Source organism: Prionailurus bengalensis, chromosome B4 (genome assembly GCF_016509475.1).
Source record: "Prionailurus bengalensis isolate Pbe53 chromosome B4, Fcat_Pben_1.1_paternal_pri, whole genome shotgun sequence".
Taxonomy (NCBI): Eukaryota; Metazoa; Chordata; class Mammalia; order Carnivora; family Felidae; genus Prionailurus; species Prionailurus bengalensis.
The window spans coordinates 99184135-99201369 of NC_057358.1; the positions used below are offsets into that span (position 1 = coordinate 99184135).

Here is a 17235-nt window from a genome sequence, read left to right on the forward strand (position 1 = left end):
CAGGGTTCTATTTCCCCTTCCCTCAACAACCCTCTGAATCTGTGGACTTCCATCCTGCAGAAAAGATGAGTAGCAAATTTCATTGCAACAACAAAAACCCACCTCTCCTAATGGACAGCTTTTTTCTACTTTATAGACAATACAGAAGTTGGCCATACAGAGAAGGGTCCACCTGCAGTGCCTGCCCCAATGATGACAAGTGTTTGGATAATCTCTGCAGTGAGTAAAAGGAAAACTCTACCAATAATACAATGTGTTTGAAACTATTAGAACTTTCTACAGAGCTAAGAATGCAAATGTTTGCTTTCTCCTAATAGCTGTTTTCATGGAAGTTGGCATCAGGCAGCAATCAAACCAATGGCTTACTGTCCTAGTAATGAACATATATTTAAGGTCAACTTAGGAAAGCAAAGAATAGCCTTCTTCTGTAACTCTAATCATTACCACAAAAAGTGACTAAGATAGGAGCTGTAGACCCAAGGTTTGCTGAATTTCAGCAAGATCAAAACAACTGATTTGTAAACACTGAGTTGTCATCTTCAATCCCAGTACCGCAACGCTTTTTTGATCAGCTTTCTGAGCCAGTCCTCTCTCTCCCAGTTCGACCATCCTTTATTTCATTCACAGCAGTTTTGTTAAGAGAACTTAGTAAAGTGCAGCCTCTATGCAACAAACATCTCCTCAGGGTATCAATGTATCAACTGAATATTTCCTTTCGTGTTGCTACAACACTACAAAGCATATTATTTTTTTCCAAGTGAGGCAGTATAAAGTAGGAGTTAGAACCACACATTTTAAGTTTATTTTTATTTTGAGAGGGAGATAGAGAGCAAGCAGGGGAGGGGCAGAGAGGGAGACAGAATCCTAAGCAGGCTCTGCGCTGCAAGCACAGAGCCTGATGCGGGGCTTGAACTCAGGAGCCACGAGATCATGATCTGAGTCGGAAGTCAAGAGTCAGACACTGAACCAACTGAGAGCCACCCAGGCGCCCTAGAACCACGCATTTTAAAAACCACATGCCCAAGTTCAATTTCCAGTTCCACCACCGTGACCTGGGGCAACTGTCTAAACAGATTTCCTCAGCAATAGAATGTAGACGGTGGGGCCTCTTCACAAGTTTGGTGAATCAAATCAATGAAAAAAGAAAACAACACTCCTATTTAGAACAAGAGCCTAGCATACAGTAGCACTCAATAAATATTACCTATTATCCACAAATACATCCTCCCAAACTCAACTCCCAAATGTTGAGTTGACTCTTGGTGTTTTCTTTATCCCCAAACTTTGAGACTTTTTATGCCCATGAACGATTCTCATGATGCTTCTTTAAAATCTGTGGTGAAAACTGAGACAATTATTTTAAATTATTTAAAGAGTAACTTAATTGTTGCCACTGGTTCACTGTCTTTCCTGCTGGATTCTAAATTCCAAACAAGTAGGAATTATGCGTAATTCATTTATACCCTAGTCTGGCTGGCAAATAAGCACTAATCTGGATGTATGTTTCCTTAAAGAAATCATTCCTTCTCTTTAAAAATCTAGATAATTAGTAACACCACCTCCACAATGACAAGAAAAGCTCCTTTTGGCTTTTTAGCTTTTCATTTTAGATGTATCTTGAAATGGCCTCTGAAACTTCAGAAAATTAAGGCTGTGGTCCAATAATGAAAAACTCCTGGGCTCTTAATAAAGGGAAAACATGCTAATTTGCATGGGGGTAAGGGTTAGAGGACAGAAGGTTTCATTTAACAGGGGCGCCTGGGTGGCTCAGTTGGTTGAGCAGACCGCTCAGGTCATGATCTTGAGGTTTGTGGGTTCGGGCCCCGCGTCAGGCTCTGTGCTGACAGTGCAGAGCCTGGAGCCTGCTTCAGATTCTATGTCTCTTTCTCTGCCCCTCCCCCGCTTGCATTCGGTCTCTCAAAAAGTAAACATTAAAAAAATAAAAGCTTTTAACAGATTCCATCTTTGACAAATTATGGTAAATATTGGAGGAACAAATTCCTTTCTGGTCCTTTAGGTACTGTTGGCAGGTTCAATAAATACCCATGGAGGCCAAATCAGCATGGCTTTTACATAATGTGCTGGGTATATCAGTGGTACACGGGATGATTTTAGCTAGTGCATGAATGTCCATTTGTCTCGATATTCAAGAGTTGAATATTTAACATTTAAAAAACGTGTATGTAAGAAAAAATATAACTAGCACAGCACATCCTTGATTTCATGGTATTAACTGCCAAAAAAGGTAGAGCAGCGGCAGCTTCCTTGTAATCACCAAAGCCCAAGCAGGGATGCTCACAAGTACCCAGAAGTACTTGCCAGAGTCCCACAGAATTCAACAGCAGCTGGCATACAACTGGCATGGAAACGTCATCTATTTAATAAAAAAAGTATCATGAAGGCTAAGGCAGATGTAGAATTTTCTACCTAGTGCTCTGAATGTCAAAATCTGAATAAAGCTCAGTAAAGGGAGAGGAATAATTATGACAGGAGAGCCAAATCCCTACTGACAATTTAATGACATACTGGAACGACGGAGAGCGAGGTCACGGTCTCTTTATTACTGACTGATCATAAATAGTATCATTCTTCTCAGGAAAGAACATATTTCCAGGAAAATATTTTAATACATTGCTCACATTGACTGTTCCTAATATGTAATTCTTTATTTTTCAATTCTCATGGTTTAATTTTCATTTTAATTGTATTTATTATCTGCTAGTTGTGGTATGTAAAATGATTTTCCACTTATAGTAGTATATAAAAAGTTTATAAATAGTCAACTTAAAAATGTCAAATTAGTATAGTTAGTACAAAAAAATCTTAATGTTTAAAAAACACTGCAATAAAGTCAAAGCAACAGTTAATGGTTATAAATAGCAACTTGGCTTTTTAAAATAAAATTTTAAACGTATTTTTTCTTTCTTCTGACTCCACAGTTAACCCACAACGAGACAAAGTCACACGTATGTATACAAATCTTTTAACTGTTCCATTAGATTGATGTGAATTATATTACTGCATTATGAGAAACAACATTTAAGAGCACATCTGATGTTTGTTTCACAGGTTACTACTCTGTTGTGTATCCTGACTGGCCAGTATCTGTGCGCAACAGGAACTTATCTCTCTTTCTCATTGTTAGTCCACCAATCCTAATACTGGGTGTCATAATGACCATTTGGGTCAAGCACAGATACCCTCAGTTCTTTTGAACTAAATCCAGAAAAAAACTGCAACTCATTCATGTATGGCTTTAAAAAAATAACGGTTGTATTTATTTCTTATTTTAAAATATTTCAGAAAAAAATGTTGTTGCAATAAACCCTTCATCAAAAGAAAAAGTCTCAACTTCCTAACTCTAGAATAAACTCATTTTTACTTCCCACTTTTCTGTGAATAAGAATTGTTTTCAGGCTGCCACAGCTGTGACTTTCAGTAAGTAACTCAGCCCGTGTGTGTCTCAGCTTCTAAAACTACAAAATGAATGTGCTAGATTTAGGTGATTCTAAATGACTCCACTGGCCCTCATTAGTAAAACCATTTCTACATAACTTGCTGCATGCTGCTTCCATGCTAAACATCTGGTTTTCCCCACTCTCTAGCAATTTGAGGTCTTTGGTTTCCCATTTTCCCAGACTCAAAAGAGTAATTAAGGGATTTAAGAGGCTTTTGCTTTTGCTTTTTGCTTATGGGTTGTTTAATCTTAAACATAATATAAAGTAAGATTATAAAAAGAAACCTAATGTTTACTCATTATCATTAGAGACAGCACTGCAAAATCTGTATTTATCTTCCTCAAAACCAAGTTGTGGGACATGATTATATGTAAAGACTAAACAGTGGCAGCAAATACTGGATTTGATGGATAATTACAATAGCCACATTCTAAAAAGATCGTTATATAAACAACCTAAAAAATTACACCTAATATGCTTAGGCAAAACATGCCAAAACAGAAAAGGTGCATGGTATACAAGGACATACATACCACTCTGCAGCATTAAAATTAAAAACTCACAGAGAATACAATAATTTATATTTATAAAGACACAGCTGTTTATATAAACACTGATTTGAAGAATGACACAAACTAGAAAAATGTGATCAGGGTATTCTTCTCACACATAAGGCTACGAACATCCTAGTATCTCAAAATCCTTTACAAAAGGAGATAGCTTAATGAGTTCTAGTTCAGGGGGTTTATTTAGTGTTACTTTTTCTTCTTCTTCTTTTTTTCATCTGTTTCCATTTTAAGCTTAACTTCTTCAGCTGAAAGAGCTCCCAGTTTCTTATTCTTTGCTTTCTTAACCTTTTCCTTGATGGCAGCCACATCAATTTTATTTTCGGTAGAAGCTAGACAAATTAAAAACAACATATGTAATTCTTTATGCTTTACCAAATAAAACATAAAGAATATGTATTTGGTACAGTAACTTCAGAGTACTGTAATAAGTGAAAGGTCATGTTGTAAAATATAAAGCACCTGCCTAAAGGAATGTTAGACATTTAAGAGAAAAAAAATCATAAATTACTTTCTAAGTACATTAATGAAGGTACACATGAAAATGGCATTATAGTTTAGCTATCTGAACAAATCACTGAATTCAACAATATTAAAACTTCATTTTTCTCCCTAAATTGTACTTGAGATTGGATTATTTTTACTTATATTCTTTCCCATATTTTGGAACTTTAGAGTACTCATTAATATGCCAATTTCCAATTCTGCACACTAAAATACTTTGAAATTACATTTCAAGAATATTACCACGTAGCCCTTCCAGCTTGAATAATTTTAATTAATCATGAAGCTTTAGGTCAAATCTACTTCATCTAATACCACACATAAAAACTCAAAAATAAAGTTTTCCAAATATTAGTTCAATGAATGACTAGTAGTATCTCATTTAACAAGATTTTGGTAATAAAGACAATAATCTGAGCATATTTGGAGATCCTCCTAACAGAATCCAACCATCAATGCCAAAAGCCTGAATAACAAAGACAAAGGAGGAGACAAAAATGCAACTTTTCCTCACCATGTAAAGGACAGTGTTCAGAGCATAAGAGAATCACCAGCTAAAATATCATCAAACTTCCCAGCAACTTGAGGAGCAGAGACTTAAAGCCTCCACTACAGTGAAACAGCTACATTTAAATCATCATAAACTGAGATTAAACTGGCTACTGAACAACGTCCTAAGCAGAAAACTCACAGGCTGAACAAACTGCAAATTCTAATGCTTATGACATTTTTAACTTTTATATAACCAGTGACATACATAGAAGAATACAGTACTTTTAAAGCTATTAACACTGATGTAATACAGGAAACTAAAATAGTAACGTCATGTCTGGTCTTGACCAATAGGTCATGTACAACAATGCCAGTGACTTCCCTCCCCTCACTGTGCCACTGGCTACTTCGGAAAATTACTTAGGGAAGAGTACAGGTGTTACTAGTGGGAAAGAGAACACAGAAGAGGGCAGGATGGATCAAATGAGACTAGGAATGGAGAAGAGAAGACAGAACACTGTTTTCACGGAGTGTCCTTTTAACAGCCCCTAAGACCTTCCTACTACTTTGATGTTGTCCTTTAGCCCAAGGTGATCAGAAATCCATCGTTAATAATATAGGAATCAAACTTTAAGCCACAGATCACATAAGTAAAGAGAAGAAAAGCGTAACATCTGATAAGCTCTTTCTGAGAGGCATGATAACAGAGCTTGGGGACCTCATTGCTTTCGTTACTTTGATCTCTACAGAGGATTCACTGCCCTGGTTTAGAGCTTTCACAATGAAGAGTCCTTCTCCAGCACAATCAGAGGTTAGGAGAGGACTGTCAATCTGGAGACTCTGAATTAGGCATCAGCTGCTAATAAATTATAAAACACTTCAGTGGTCTCCTGTCCCTAGGATTAATGATTAATGAAGCAGCAAGAGAACTGATGAAAGATGGTTATTTCTTTAGTTAACATTCAAAGAGATTCAGACAAATTCATATGGGTTTACTTTTCAAAAACAGACTTTCATATCACATCAAGAATTGGAAAACGAGCACTTACCTTCCTTCGGTTTCACAACTGGTTTTTCTTTAGGTGGAATAAAAGCTTTGTTTCTTTCCTCTTGTCTCTTACTGAGAGCTTCTGCTTGTTTAGCCTGCGTTATTAATAAAAAAAATACATTAGAGAACACAATTTATAGTTAAGTAGGAATTTAAGTTTCTGTGAATTGTACTATCAATGTGAGCTAGACAGTCTTACCTTTATGGCTTCCATTTTCTGTCGCTTCTTTTGACTTGCCTTCAGAAAGTATTCACCACTAGCCAATTCTTTATCAATCTGTTGAAAGCAGTATTTATAATTACATGAGAAATAAGGTAGATGAGAAATCATTTCCTAAAAAAGGCACAGTGTCCTTGAGGTGAAGACAGTGAAGTCAAAAATCTGACTAATTCATAAAGGCAGTGACATGAAAAGGAAATATACTCTAAGCTAAAGGAAATACATGCAAAAACCACAGGGATAGGAAAGGAGGTGATGTGTTCATGGAATATACAGCAGGCTGTTTCAACACAGAAGGGGATGTGTCCACATGCTGAGAACAAAGAACTAGTAGAGAGGAAAGACTTTAAGGTATAGCCAAGAGAGTGAATTATGAAGTAAGATCCCTTAGGAGACAGGTGAAGACAGAATTCAAAGAACAGGTAAAGAAAGGACTGGGTGCAGATGGGGAAAAAAAAAAAAAATTACAGGTGAGAGAAAAGGAAGTTGAAGGAGTTCTCACCTGATGGTCTTAAATACTTCCATAAACTGAAATGCAGGGTCATCAGCTAGGAGTGGGAGGGGTGCTTCAAGAATTAAGAGGATGCACAGACTACCAGACAACGGTGAGGACCTATCTGAGGCTGGAAACGTGAATTTATAGTGGATAGAGTCCAAAGAGAAGACTTTTTCCAGCTGTGTTCAGTAGCCACATTATGGGAAAGAAAACAAATTTTAGAACTGATTAAGTTTGAGAGTTTTGCTGGACAACTATGATAGAAGGAAAAGGAGTATGAAGGAAACAGTGATGGCCAAGAGAGAAAAGGAAATTTGGGGAAAAAAAGGAGCCAGAAAACAGCTGCTAAAATGAGAGACACTCATAATTTAGAAAAAGGATAGATATTATCACTTAAAGACTTCAAAACTGAGCAGTCACATAGCATGTGGTCATAAGAATGGTGCTGACGCAGAGTGAGAGCATTAAGGGTTAAATCATTAAATGTGTGTATCCATGGGAAGTGCAGAGACTGGATTGGCCGCAGGGACACAAGTGACGCCAACCACTCATACCGTGAAGCCGCCACTCCACCCCACGCACTCAGCTCAAAATAAGCCTATTTACACTTACCTTTAGTTTCTTATACCTATACGCACCCAAACACATACACCCTCACATACAGAAAGTCCACCTAAATTACTCTCCATGAAGTTTCTGACAAAACAGATTAAAATGGTTTCCCCCGTCATGTGAAGAAATTCAACATTTAATACTGACCTGACTTTCTGGCTGTGGTGGCGGGAAGGGTGTATACTCTTTCTTGACAGTTTTCTTCTTTGGTTCCTTGCGTTTATTCACATTTTTGTGCTTGAACTGTGGCAAAAATCTTTCCCAACTTTGTGATCTTAATTCAGAATCTTTTGCCAACTCTCGTTTAATCATTAAGGTCTTTAGTCATGACAATATATGAACAAAGTAAGAATTTTTAATTTTATAAGCCATATATTTGTCAAACCAAGACATTATAAATACTGTTCCTATAAATAACAAAATTAAAAAGAGTAGTTCTTAATCTCCACAGTAGGAGCAAACCAATTCCATAAAAAAATAAGTAATCTAAAACTAAGCTTCAGAAAACCATTAGAAATTTAGATTAAGAAATGCAGAAACAGTTTTTAAAAAATTTTAAAAAAGCTTTATGGACAGCTGGGTGGCTCAGTCGGTTGAGTGTACAACTTCAGCTCAGGTCATGATCTCACAGTTCGTGAGTTCGAGCCCTGCATCGGGCTCACTGCTATCAGCACAGAACCTGCTTCAGATCCTCTGTCTCCCTCTCTCTCTCTGCACCCCCCCGGCTTACGCTTTCCCCCTCAAAAATGAATACACATTTTTTTTAATTAAAAAAAAACGGGCGCCTGGGTGGCACAGTCGGTTAAGCATCTGACTTCAGCCAGGTCACGATCTCGCAGTCCGTGAGTTCGAGCCCCGCGTCAGGCTCTGGGCTGATGGCTCAGAGCCTGGAGCCTGTTTCCGATTCTGTGTCTCCCCTCTCTCTCTGCCCCTCCCCCGTTCATGCTCTGTCTCTCTCTGTCCCAAAAATGAATAAACGTTGAAAAAAAAATAAATTAAAAAATAAATAAATAAATAAATAAATAAGAAATGCAGAACTGTTAAAATAATTGAGATGAAAATGAGACTAATCTAATTCACCTTTTCAACCATTAATTCATTAAAACCCTTAAAATTCAACTTGAATAGTAGCAGGGAGAGTTAATTAGTAATGTCCCCTGAAAGCAGGAAGCTTTTGGTAGTACTTTAATTATCACAGGAAAAGAAAAAAGTAAACTTTCTCATGATCAGACAAAACCCATTTCTCCCACTCCACTGACTTCTGCACACATTGGAACATCCAAGGAAGGAAACCAGGTATCAGATACAAAACTAGCTCTATTTTTAATGTCCCAAAGTAACTCAAAATCATTCCTTCACCCCAATTTACTAGTGACTTCTTAAAATATATGTATTTTTTATTCTTTTAAGTGCTTATTTATTTTTGAGAGAGAGAGAGAGAGAGAGAGAGAGACAGAGCATGAGCAGGGGAGGGGCAGAGACAGGGAGACACAGAATCTGAAGCAGGCTCCAGGGCCTGAGCTCTCAGCACAAAGCTCAACGCGGGGCTTGAACCCACGAACCCTGAGATCATGACCTGAGCCAAAGTTGGATGCTTAACCAACTGAACCATGCCAGACACCCCTAAGAGTGACTTAACTTCATCAAATTTAAGTGGACTGCTTAATAAATACCCCTCACAGTCCCTTACAGCATGATTAAATTTCCAAGTACCATCACGAATCCTGTGTGCACAGGGATGTAACAGATCTCTCTCAGAGAGTTTGTAATTTTGACTGTTAAATTAAGAAAAAAAGTTTTAATCCAATATGAAATATTCCAGACTCTATTTAACAGAAAAAGGCAGGATACTGAAAGATCACATCTTTAAATATAGTAATAAGCCCATAATCCAAGAAAATCTGATTTTTATCATCTACGACCATTTCTATGAAGCTTATTTCCTCTGTATAAAAACTATGTCATGTGTTTGAGTATCCCCTTCAACAGTTTTCAGACTGTAGGCCAGAGACCTAAGCCTCCAAAGATGTAACAACAGGACTGGGTAGAGTTGAGTAGGCTGAACTATCTCTAATCTACCCCTAATAGTTCTGTTCATCTGTTTTGTGCATTAGGCTTCCATAGAAGATTTAATTTCAAGAAAGGTTTCTGTAGCTAAAAGAAGTCTGACAACCACTGTTATAATAATATATAATTAACACTCACCTTAATGTTATAAATTGGATGAATATTCTTCATAGTATCTAGGACTACTTTTCGTACCTGAAATTTGCAAAGAAAAATCAATTAGTCACTTACATAGATTTTAATAAACTAAATGGAAGGGGATTAATATACTGCAACATATCCTACGGACTAGGCAACGGCTACCAAACTGAATACAGAAGGTCCTTCAACTGCTGAGTGACTTCTAGATTCTTCATAACAGTAAAACTCTCTTAGATACAATGAAGTGTCTCAACTTTACAGCTAAAATGTAACATATAGAATTAATACAGCAACATTTTGGAACTGTGTAGTTTAGGGAGAAGGCTAGATTTAGAGTCAGAAAATGTGGCCTTAAATAATGGGAAGGGAACGTCACTTAATTGTCCTGTTCCAGCTTTCTCATTTGTAATATGTAAATAATATGGAAATACAATTTTATAGCTTTGCTGTGAAAATTAAATAATATATTTAGATTTTACAAAATTATACAGTATTTAATATATTTAAGTTCCTATTGCCACATGAGAAAAGGGCAGATAATTTATGAGAAAGGTGTTCAACAGAATTGCTAATAAAGGTCCTGGAAAGGGAACAATACTTCACAGCAGACAGCAAACGGAGTTAACAGAAATGTGTATCTGCTCCACAGATTTTCTCATAACATTCAATTTGATAAGTTAAAAAAAAAAAGTTCATCAATACATTAAATAAACATTACACTAAAATTCAAATAAAACAAAATATATTTTATTTTATTTTTTTCAATGTTTATTTATTTTTGGGACAGAGAGAGACAGAGCATGAACGGGGGAGGGGCAGAGAGAGAGGGAGACAGAATTGGAAACAGGCTCCAGGCTCTGAGCCATCAGCCCAGAGCCTGACGCGGGGCTCGAACTCACGGACCGTGAGATCGTGACCTGGCTGAAGTCGGACGCTTAACCGACTGCGCCACCCAGGCACCCCAAAACAAAATATATTTTAAAAGAAAAGAAGTTTATTTAGAATCTGACCTCTACTGGCTTATATAGGTTACTGCAAATAACAATTATCACTATTCAATTCTCCAATCATTTGAGCACATGTAATTACGTATCTCCCATATGTGCTATAGACTAAAATCTTAAATACCCATTTAAAATTTGTAGTGGAAAGAGTGATGATGTGCAGACCTTCTAATTCAGAAACGGATACCTCTTTAGTTGCCAAAGATTGGCTGTAATATGTTAGGATCTAAGAGTGATGATTGCCTCAAATAACATGAAGCACAAAGTATTTATTTACTAATGGTAAATCAAAGGACATTCTAAAAAAGAATAACAATTGTAAAACAATATATTATCCAATGAAGTATTATAACCAAATTACCTAATTTGTTCTCTGCTGAAAATTAACTAAAGATAGTAAATGGTTCTCACCTCTTTTAAGCCACTAAAAGGTCCAATGGCTGAAACTGTGTTTCCCTGAACCATAATGTAACAGTTTGTTAAGAGTTCCAAAGCCTGTTATCAAAAGAACAGTAAGTTGAAGTTCAGTACACTGGAAAACTAATGACAGAGAAAGACACTTAAGTTTTCCACTGATAAAAAATACCTTCAATGTAGATCCTTTGGGACCAATGAGACGTTGTCTTCTTTTTACAAATCTTTCTTTATTTCTTACTAAAGAACCTATTTTAATGATGTCACATGCAACATCATCCTGAAGAATTCGTACTGCCTTTGGGAAAATAAAGAAAATACTCCATCAATATTCTTTACAAATAAATTCATTTTCAAGGCCCAGGCTAATGAAATCTAAGCCGAAAAATGAAAACTCTAAGAGGGAGGCATGCAGTGTTATATGTTGTCTCTGATGTTGATGCAAACAAAACAAAGGTTTTGGAATTCTAAATTTACCTGTTCAAATGAAACGCTCCTTGCTAAAAGTTTTATTAGGTCTCTGGCCCTAATGATGATATACGGATCAAAAGTCTTCTTTGTTGTACAGACAGTCATGCTGCCCTCGATCAGGTCCAGGGTTGCATTAATGTGCTGCAACAAGGAAAGAGCAAATACACAATTGTCTAAAAATCAATTCGATCGTAGATAACCAGAGAGCCTATCCTAATCAAACTATTAATTACTATACATTAAGCTCTCTCAAATTCTATTAACTCCCTCTGTGAGGAAGCTGGGGAGTTGATATAAATAATTAATACTTTATTACTTTCATATTTCAAAATGTTAGAGACTCTGGCACCTGAAACCATTTATACTTACTTGGCTTTAGAATACTTTGTCCTTATTGGAATAAAGACTATTTCTAGTCTCAAAAATATGTATCAAGGCAAATGAAGACCCAAGGTAAAAATGTAAAGCTACATATAGCTTCCCTATCTTGGACCCAGCTCTGATCGGTAGATCTGCTCCTTAGGGTGAGAATGGACTTTCTCTTTCAAACTTTTTTTCTAGCTGGTTTGTACTGGCTAAATACAAACTAAAAACAAATCCTCACACACTGAGATGGAAGCAATCATTGGAACGTTATGCATGAATATATGTGTTCATCTTAATATGAACAGCCAGAATTTGACAAAGCAAATTAAAATGCTATTTCTGACTGAGAGCATCCTCTGAAGAGTATTTCAACATAGTGAGTGATGAACAATTCAACATAAGGTCAGGTCTCTGAGTTTACGAGAGTTCAATCTCAGATGCAGACCACTGTAAAATGCTTGCTGTTTCCTGAAGCACCCCAATACTTAATGGGCACAAACAACTCCAGAACAGTCACATGGTTGAGAACTACATCATATGTCCCAACCTGGTGTGTGCACATGTGCCCACACACACACACACACACACGTAAGTGAGCCAAAAGCTGTACAAAATGGTATTTACCCTTACCCACATGTGATACATTCTTTTTCTTTTTAAAGGCTCGTTATATCCACTAAATGGACTTGTTGCTCCACTAACAGATTTCAATCCAGTTTGAAAAACAAAAGCAAATACACTCCTCGAGGGGCATGGCAGCGGCAACAACTAGGGGAAAGGTGGCCACATCCTCGTCTTGCATTTAAAATGAAAATTAAGGGGCGCCTGGGTGGCTCAGTCGGTTGAGCATCCGACTTTGGCTCGGGTCACGATCTCACTGTCCGTGAGTTCGAGCCCCGCGTCGGGCTCTGTGCTGACTACTCAGAGCCTGGAGCCTGTTTCGGATTCTCTGTCTCCCTCTCTCTCTGACCCTCCCCCGTTCATGCTCTGTCTCTGTCTCAAAAATAAATAAACATTAAAAAAAATTTTAAATAAAAAAATAAAATGAAAATTAAGCAATCATCCAGGAACATGCCTCAACTCTAACTATACAGAAATATGGCAACTAATCACAGTATAGAACAGGCATCCTGAAACCTGGAGGTCACAGGTGACTTTCAGACAGTCCAGGAGATCCCTAAAATTTTAAAGGTATGTGACTATTTCAAAGTAATGCATTACAAAATTAAAAACAAATGGATTATAAGAATAAAGCTTCTATCCAGGCTGTTTAAAATACCAAAGGAACTAAATTAACCAGTTATGCTACTACTTTATAAAAAAGTCCATTGGCATCCATACTTGTTTGAAAGTAAAGGTATAAGGGCAAAATCTCACAGAAATGTATAAAATGTGCATACATGTTCATTCAAGGCTTTCTGTACCAATGGCCAGCACTCTTTCAAGTAAGCCTCTCTGTATTTTGGGAACAAAGTTGCAAAACTGCTCTCCTCCAAGAGTCCTCTGGGATTGTCCTCTTTGGAAAAAGCTGGTTCTTTCCAACCATCAGGAACAGTGAGGAGTTCCGATTCATCTAAAGAGGGGAAGAAACGTACACATAAAATTTTACCCTTCTTTTGGACACTTTTTGAACACTTACATGCACACATTTACATGCTTCCAATTATTCTCCTTGTAGTTCCTGTCCCCATGCTTTTTAGATTATTCAATAAAGAACATGCCTCTGTCATTATCACCAACACACTGTATTAAAATTATGTGTAAATACTTCAGCCTCATAAGACAAAGGTCCTAAGGGCAGGGACCCTCTTTGGATCCACGGTAATTAGCATATGCCTGACAGACACTGGGGTCCTCAAGAAACTTCTATTGCACTACACTATCTTAGAGTTGAAGATTCAAATACAACTCTGTTTACAAGACTATTTTCAATATAAATAATCTTTCAGACTTTGCTGAACTGGAGCCTGCATATGTGCGTGTATATGCATATGTTTGTGTTTGTGTGTGTGCACAAGTAAAACTTAAAAGCTGATATTCCAGGGTACACTCTCAGGTACTAATCACTAGTAAAGAGTTTTAGGCTTCCCAAAGGGGTTTCATATGCCTATTTCTGTAAATCATTCATGACAACTGTCATTTTATAAAAGACAGTCCGAAAATATTAGTGACTTGCCTAAGGGGACGCAAAGGTGATACAGTCTAGGTCTCCTGTCAATAAAACAAAATGCCTCCTAAACGCCATAAATGATCTCCCACATCATTTATTAAAACTCCTGGTCCTGGATTTTAGCAATCTCTTAAATCTAACAGCTATGCTTTAATTTAGTACTACTCGAAATTATGAACCACAGGCCTGCAGCATCAGCATAAACTAGGGGTTTGTCAAAAATGTGATTCTTGGGGCCCCTGGGTTGCTCAGTTGGTTAAGCCTCCGACCCACATCATGGTCTCATGGTTCCAGAGTTAGAGGCCCACATCGGGCTCTCTGTTATTAGCATGGAGCCTGCTTCAGATCCTCTGTCCTCCTCTCTCTGCCCCTCCCCCGCTGGTTCTCTCTCTGTCTCTCTCTCTCAAAATAAATAAATAAACTTTAAAAAAATGTCCAGTTCTTGGGCTCCAGCTCAGACCTAACAATTCTGAATCTCTGGGATGAGGCCCAAGAATCTGTGTTTTAATAATCTCACTAGGAGATTCTTATGCATACTAAGTCTGAGAAAAGGGCCTACGTAGTTCATGTTCTCCACCACACATAAACTTGCTTCGTTTCTAATACTCGTATCTACTTTGCTATTTCTGGTTCAAATCACAGAGAATTAGTCTTCATATATTATTCACTTCCCAATATCCTAAACAACAACAACAACAAAAAACAAAACCTCAAATTCTACAACTGTGATTACTTAAAATGTATTATCTTCCCAAGTCCCTACCCGGTTTAAACATTTCGACAGCTACAGATTAAACAAAAAACAAGTTAAACAGCTACAAATTAAACAAACAAAAAACTGGCAAAAGAAATATACAGGAGTTTCACAATAGAGGGGGTGTAAATAGCCCCAAAACGTACAAAGATGTGTAATAAGGAAAGTTCAAATTAAAACCCCAGCCAGACACCATTTCATACTTACCAAAATGACAAAAATTTGAAATTCAGATAATATCACGTGTTAGTGTGGGACGTAGAGCAATGACAACTCTCATCCACTGCTAGTGGGAGCGTAAACTGGCACAACCCCTTTGAGAAAGATTTAGTATTACCTCCACATACCCTAACCTTCACGGATTCCAATTCCATGTACATAATCTGGAGAAACTCTTCAACATGCAAATTAGGCGAGACATAAAAGATGTTTATAGGAGCACTGCTTATAATAGCAAACAATGCGAACAATCCAAATGTCCACCAAGAGTAGACTGAAAATACAGATATGTGTATGTTCACAGAAGGAAATGTCAACAGCAAATGAAAAGAATAAACGACAGCTACCAGTATCTTCTTGACTGAATAAGAAAAACAAAGTTAAGCCTAAGAACAATGTGAACAATGTCTACAGCCCTCTTGCATTCATATAAAATTCAAAAACTGACAAAGCCAAACCATTTTGTGCCTAGTTGGAAAGATTACGAAGAGAACAGAAACTGCTAACACGATTCAGAATGGTCATTTCACGTCCTGTGAGGGCAAAGAATATGATCTGAGAGGCGCTGCTAGAGGGGTTTGGACTTTGGTGATGCTGCTTCTGCGTAATGGTTCTTTCTCCGGAACGTGTAGGTTTTATTCTTCAAGCTGTACACACACAGTACTCCGTGTGCGTTGCGTAATTAAAAACAGCAACAAAACTCCTAATACCTCCCTAATGCCTACAGAATGACAGTCCAAGGTTTTGAACACTTAAAACAAGATTGGTTGCTCAGGTCTTGAGCTACTTCTCTATCCCCTCTTCCTGTCCTTCATACTGAAGAAAATGTATGAAAACAGACTACAAAGCAAGACGGCAATTTAAAAGCAAGGCGGTCTAAAGTCTGTGAAGACACAGTGCGAGCTGTGTCGTCTAATATTTTAGCCATCTGACCAAGAGGAATAATGATAAATGTTCCAAAATTTCTTCACTAACAGGCAAACTAGGGTTAAGAACACGCCAGATACCTCCTGCTCCGTATCTCTATGTCTGTTTCACTCCTTCATTATCAGCTGCTTCATTATCAGCCACTTCTACATCAGACGCTTCCTTTATCGGCATTCAATAACATACGTAAGGCCCTCCTATACCTACTTCATCCCACCCCTCATTTTGTCAACTTGCAGCCCCCGCCTTAAAGCAAGTATAAGGTCCCGCAGCGCCCTCCACAATTTCTTAATCCTCCTCATTTTACAGAAAACAAACTCTGTAATATCTTCACTTTGAAAGGCCTCTAGCAAAAGCGGTCAGGAACACGTGGCTGGCACCATACCCGCCAGTCGGTCCCGCAGGCCTGGCCAACATCGCCAGTCGTCAGCAGTGATAGGTACTCAACTTCACAAAGCAGACTCAAGGTAGCGTTACACGTCCCCAGACAGCCAAAGAAAACAATCGCAACTCAATATCCAAATATCAGGCTTCGGTTCTCTCTCAACCTCACCTCGGTTCTCCGCCTTCGGCTTCTTGTTACGAAACTCACTTTTCCCCTCCGCGTTAATTTGCCCGCTTGAGGAGGAGGACGCCATCTTCAAATTGCTTCCGGTGTTAGCGGAAGTGGAACTGTTTTTAAATCCTACCGGATTTTAGTCTTGCAAACGTTTTCAAAATGAGTTCCGCAGAGCTCAGACGAGGAGATCTGCGCAATCTCCGTGCGTACGTACGCTAGAGCGCGCGTATTTGTGCAAACTACAAGCGCTTCTCCTGCGTGGCCAATGGAAACCCGGAGATTTATTTTCCGGGATGCATTGCAACCACGGCGTTTGGTTGCATGCTGGGAATTGTAGTTCAGCACTATGGGCAAGTTGGAGGCCTTCTTACCCAGAGTGTTCTTTCTGCCCCACTAATTTAGGATCCCGGACTCCAGGATTTGGCCACAGAGTGCAACTGGTCTGTTCCTGATGTCATTCACTCATTTATCCGATAAATATCTTTACGATCCGCAAATAAGTAGTAGGCGTTGGGAAGAGATCCAAATACGAAAATACATGGTCCTTGACAGCCGGGAGTGGCGGTTAATAGCTACCATTTATTGTGAGACTACTTTGGGTCAGGCACTTTATTTGCATTTCCATTTATTTACTTATTTTTATATGTTTTCTTTAAAAAAAATTTTTTTTTTAATGTTTATTTATTTTTGAGACAGAGAGAGACAGAGCATGAACGAGGGAGGGGCAGAGAGAGAGGGAGACACAGA

The 17235-nt window shown here is 38.0% G+C and overlaps 2 protein-coding genes across 4 annotated transcripts in view; one reads left to right on the plus strand and one right to left on the minus strand.

The window, feature by feature from the left end:
* Window positions 1-3225, plus strand: part of GLIPR1 (GLI pathogenesis related 1) — a 29790-nt gene extending 26565 nt beyond the window's left edge. For all 3 annotated transcript variants that reach the window (XM_043561480.1, XM_043561478.1, XM_043561477.1), the window contains 3 exons: window positions 137-219; window positions 2940-2966; window positions 3070-3225. In XM_043561480.1, the coding sequence (XP_043417415.1) occupies window positions 137-219; window positions 2940-2966; window positions 3070-3215 (256 nt within the window). In that variant the 3' untranslated portion in view covers window positions 3216-3225. The remainder of the gene's footprint in view (window positions 1-136; window positions 220-2939; window positions 2967-3069) is intronic.
* On the minus strand, window positions 2541-16717 carry KRR1 (KRR1 small subunit processome component homolog). The gene is made up of 10 exons (XM_043561476.1): window positions 16483-16717; window positions 13260-13432; window positions 11500-11634; window positions 11195-11320; window positions 11020-11103; window positions 9602-9658; window positions 7544-7714; window positions 6268-6345; window positions 6070-6163; window positions 2541-4356 (listed from the first exon to the last, which is right to left on the minus strand). The coding sequence occupies exons 1-10, from the start codon at window positions 16565-16567 to the stop codon at window positions 4214-4216; spliced, it is 1146 nt and encodes a 381-aa protein (XP_043417411.1). The 5' UTR covers window positions 16568-16717; the 3' UTR covers window positions 2541-4213.
* Window positions 16718-17235: the final 518 nt, after the last annotated feature.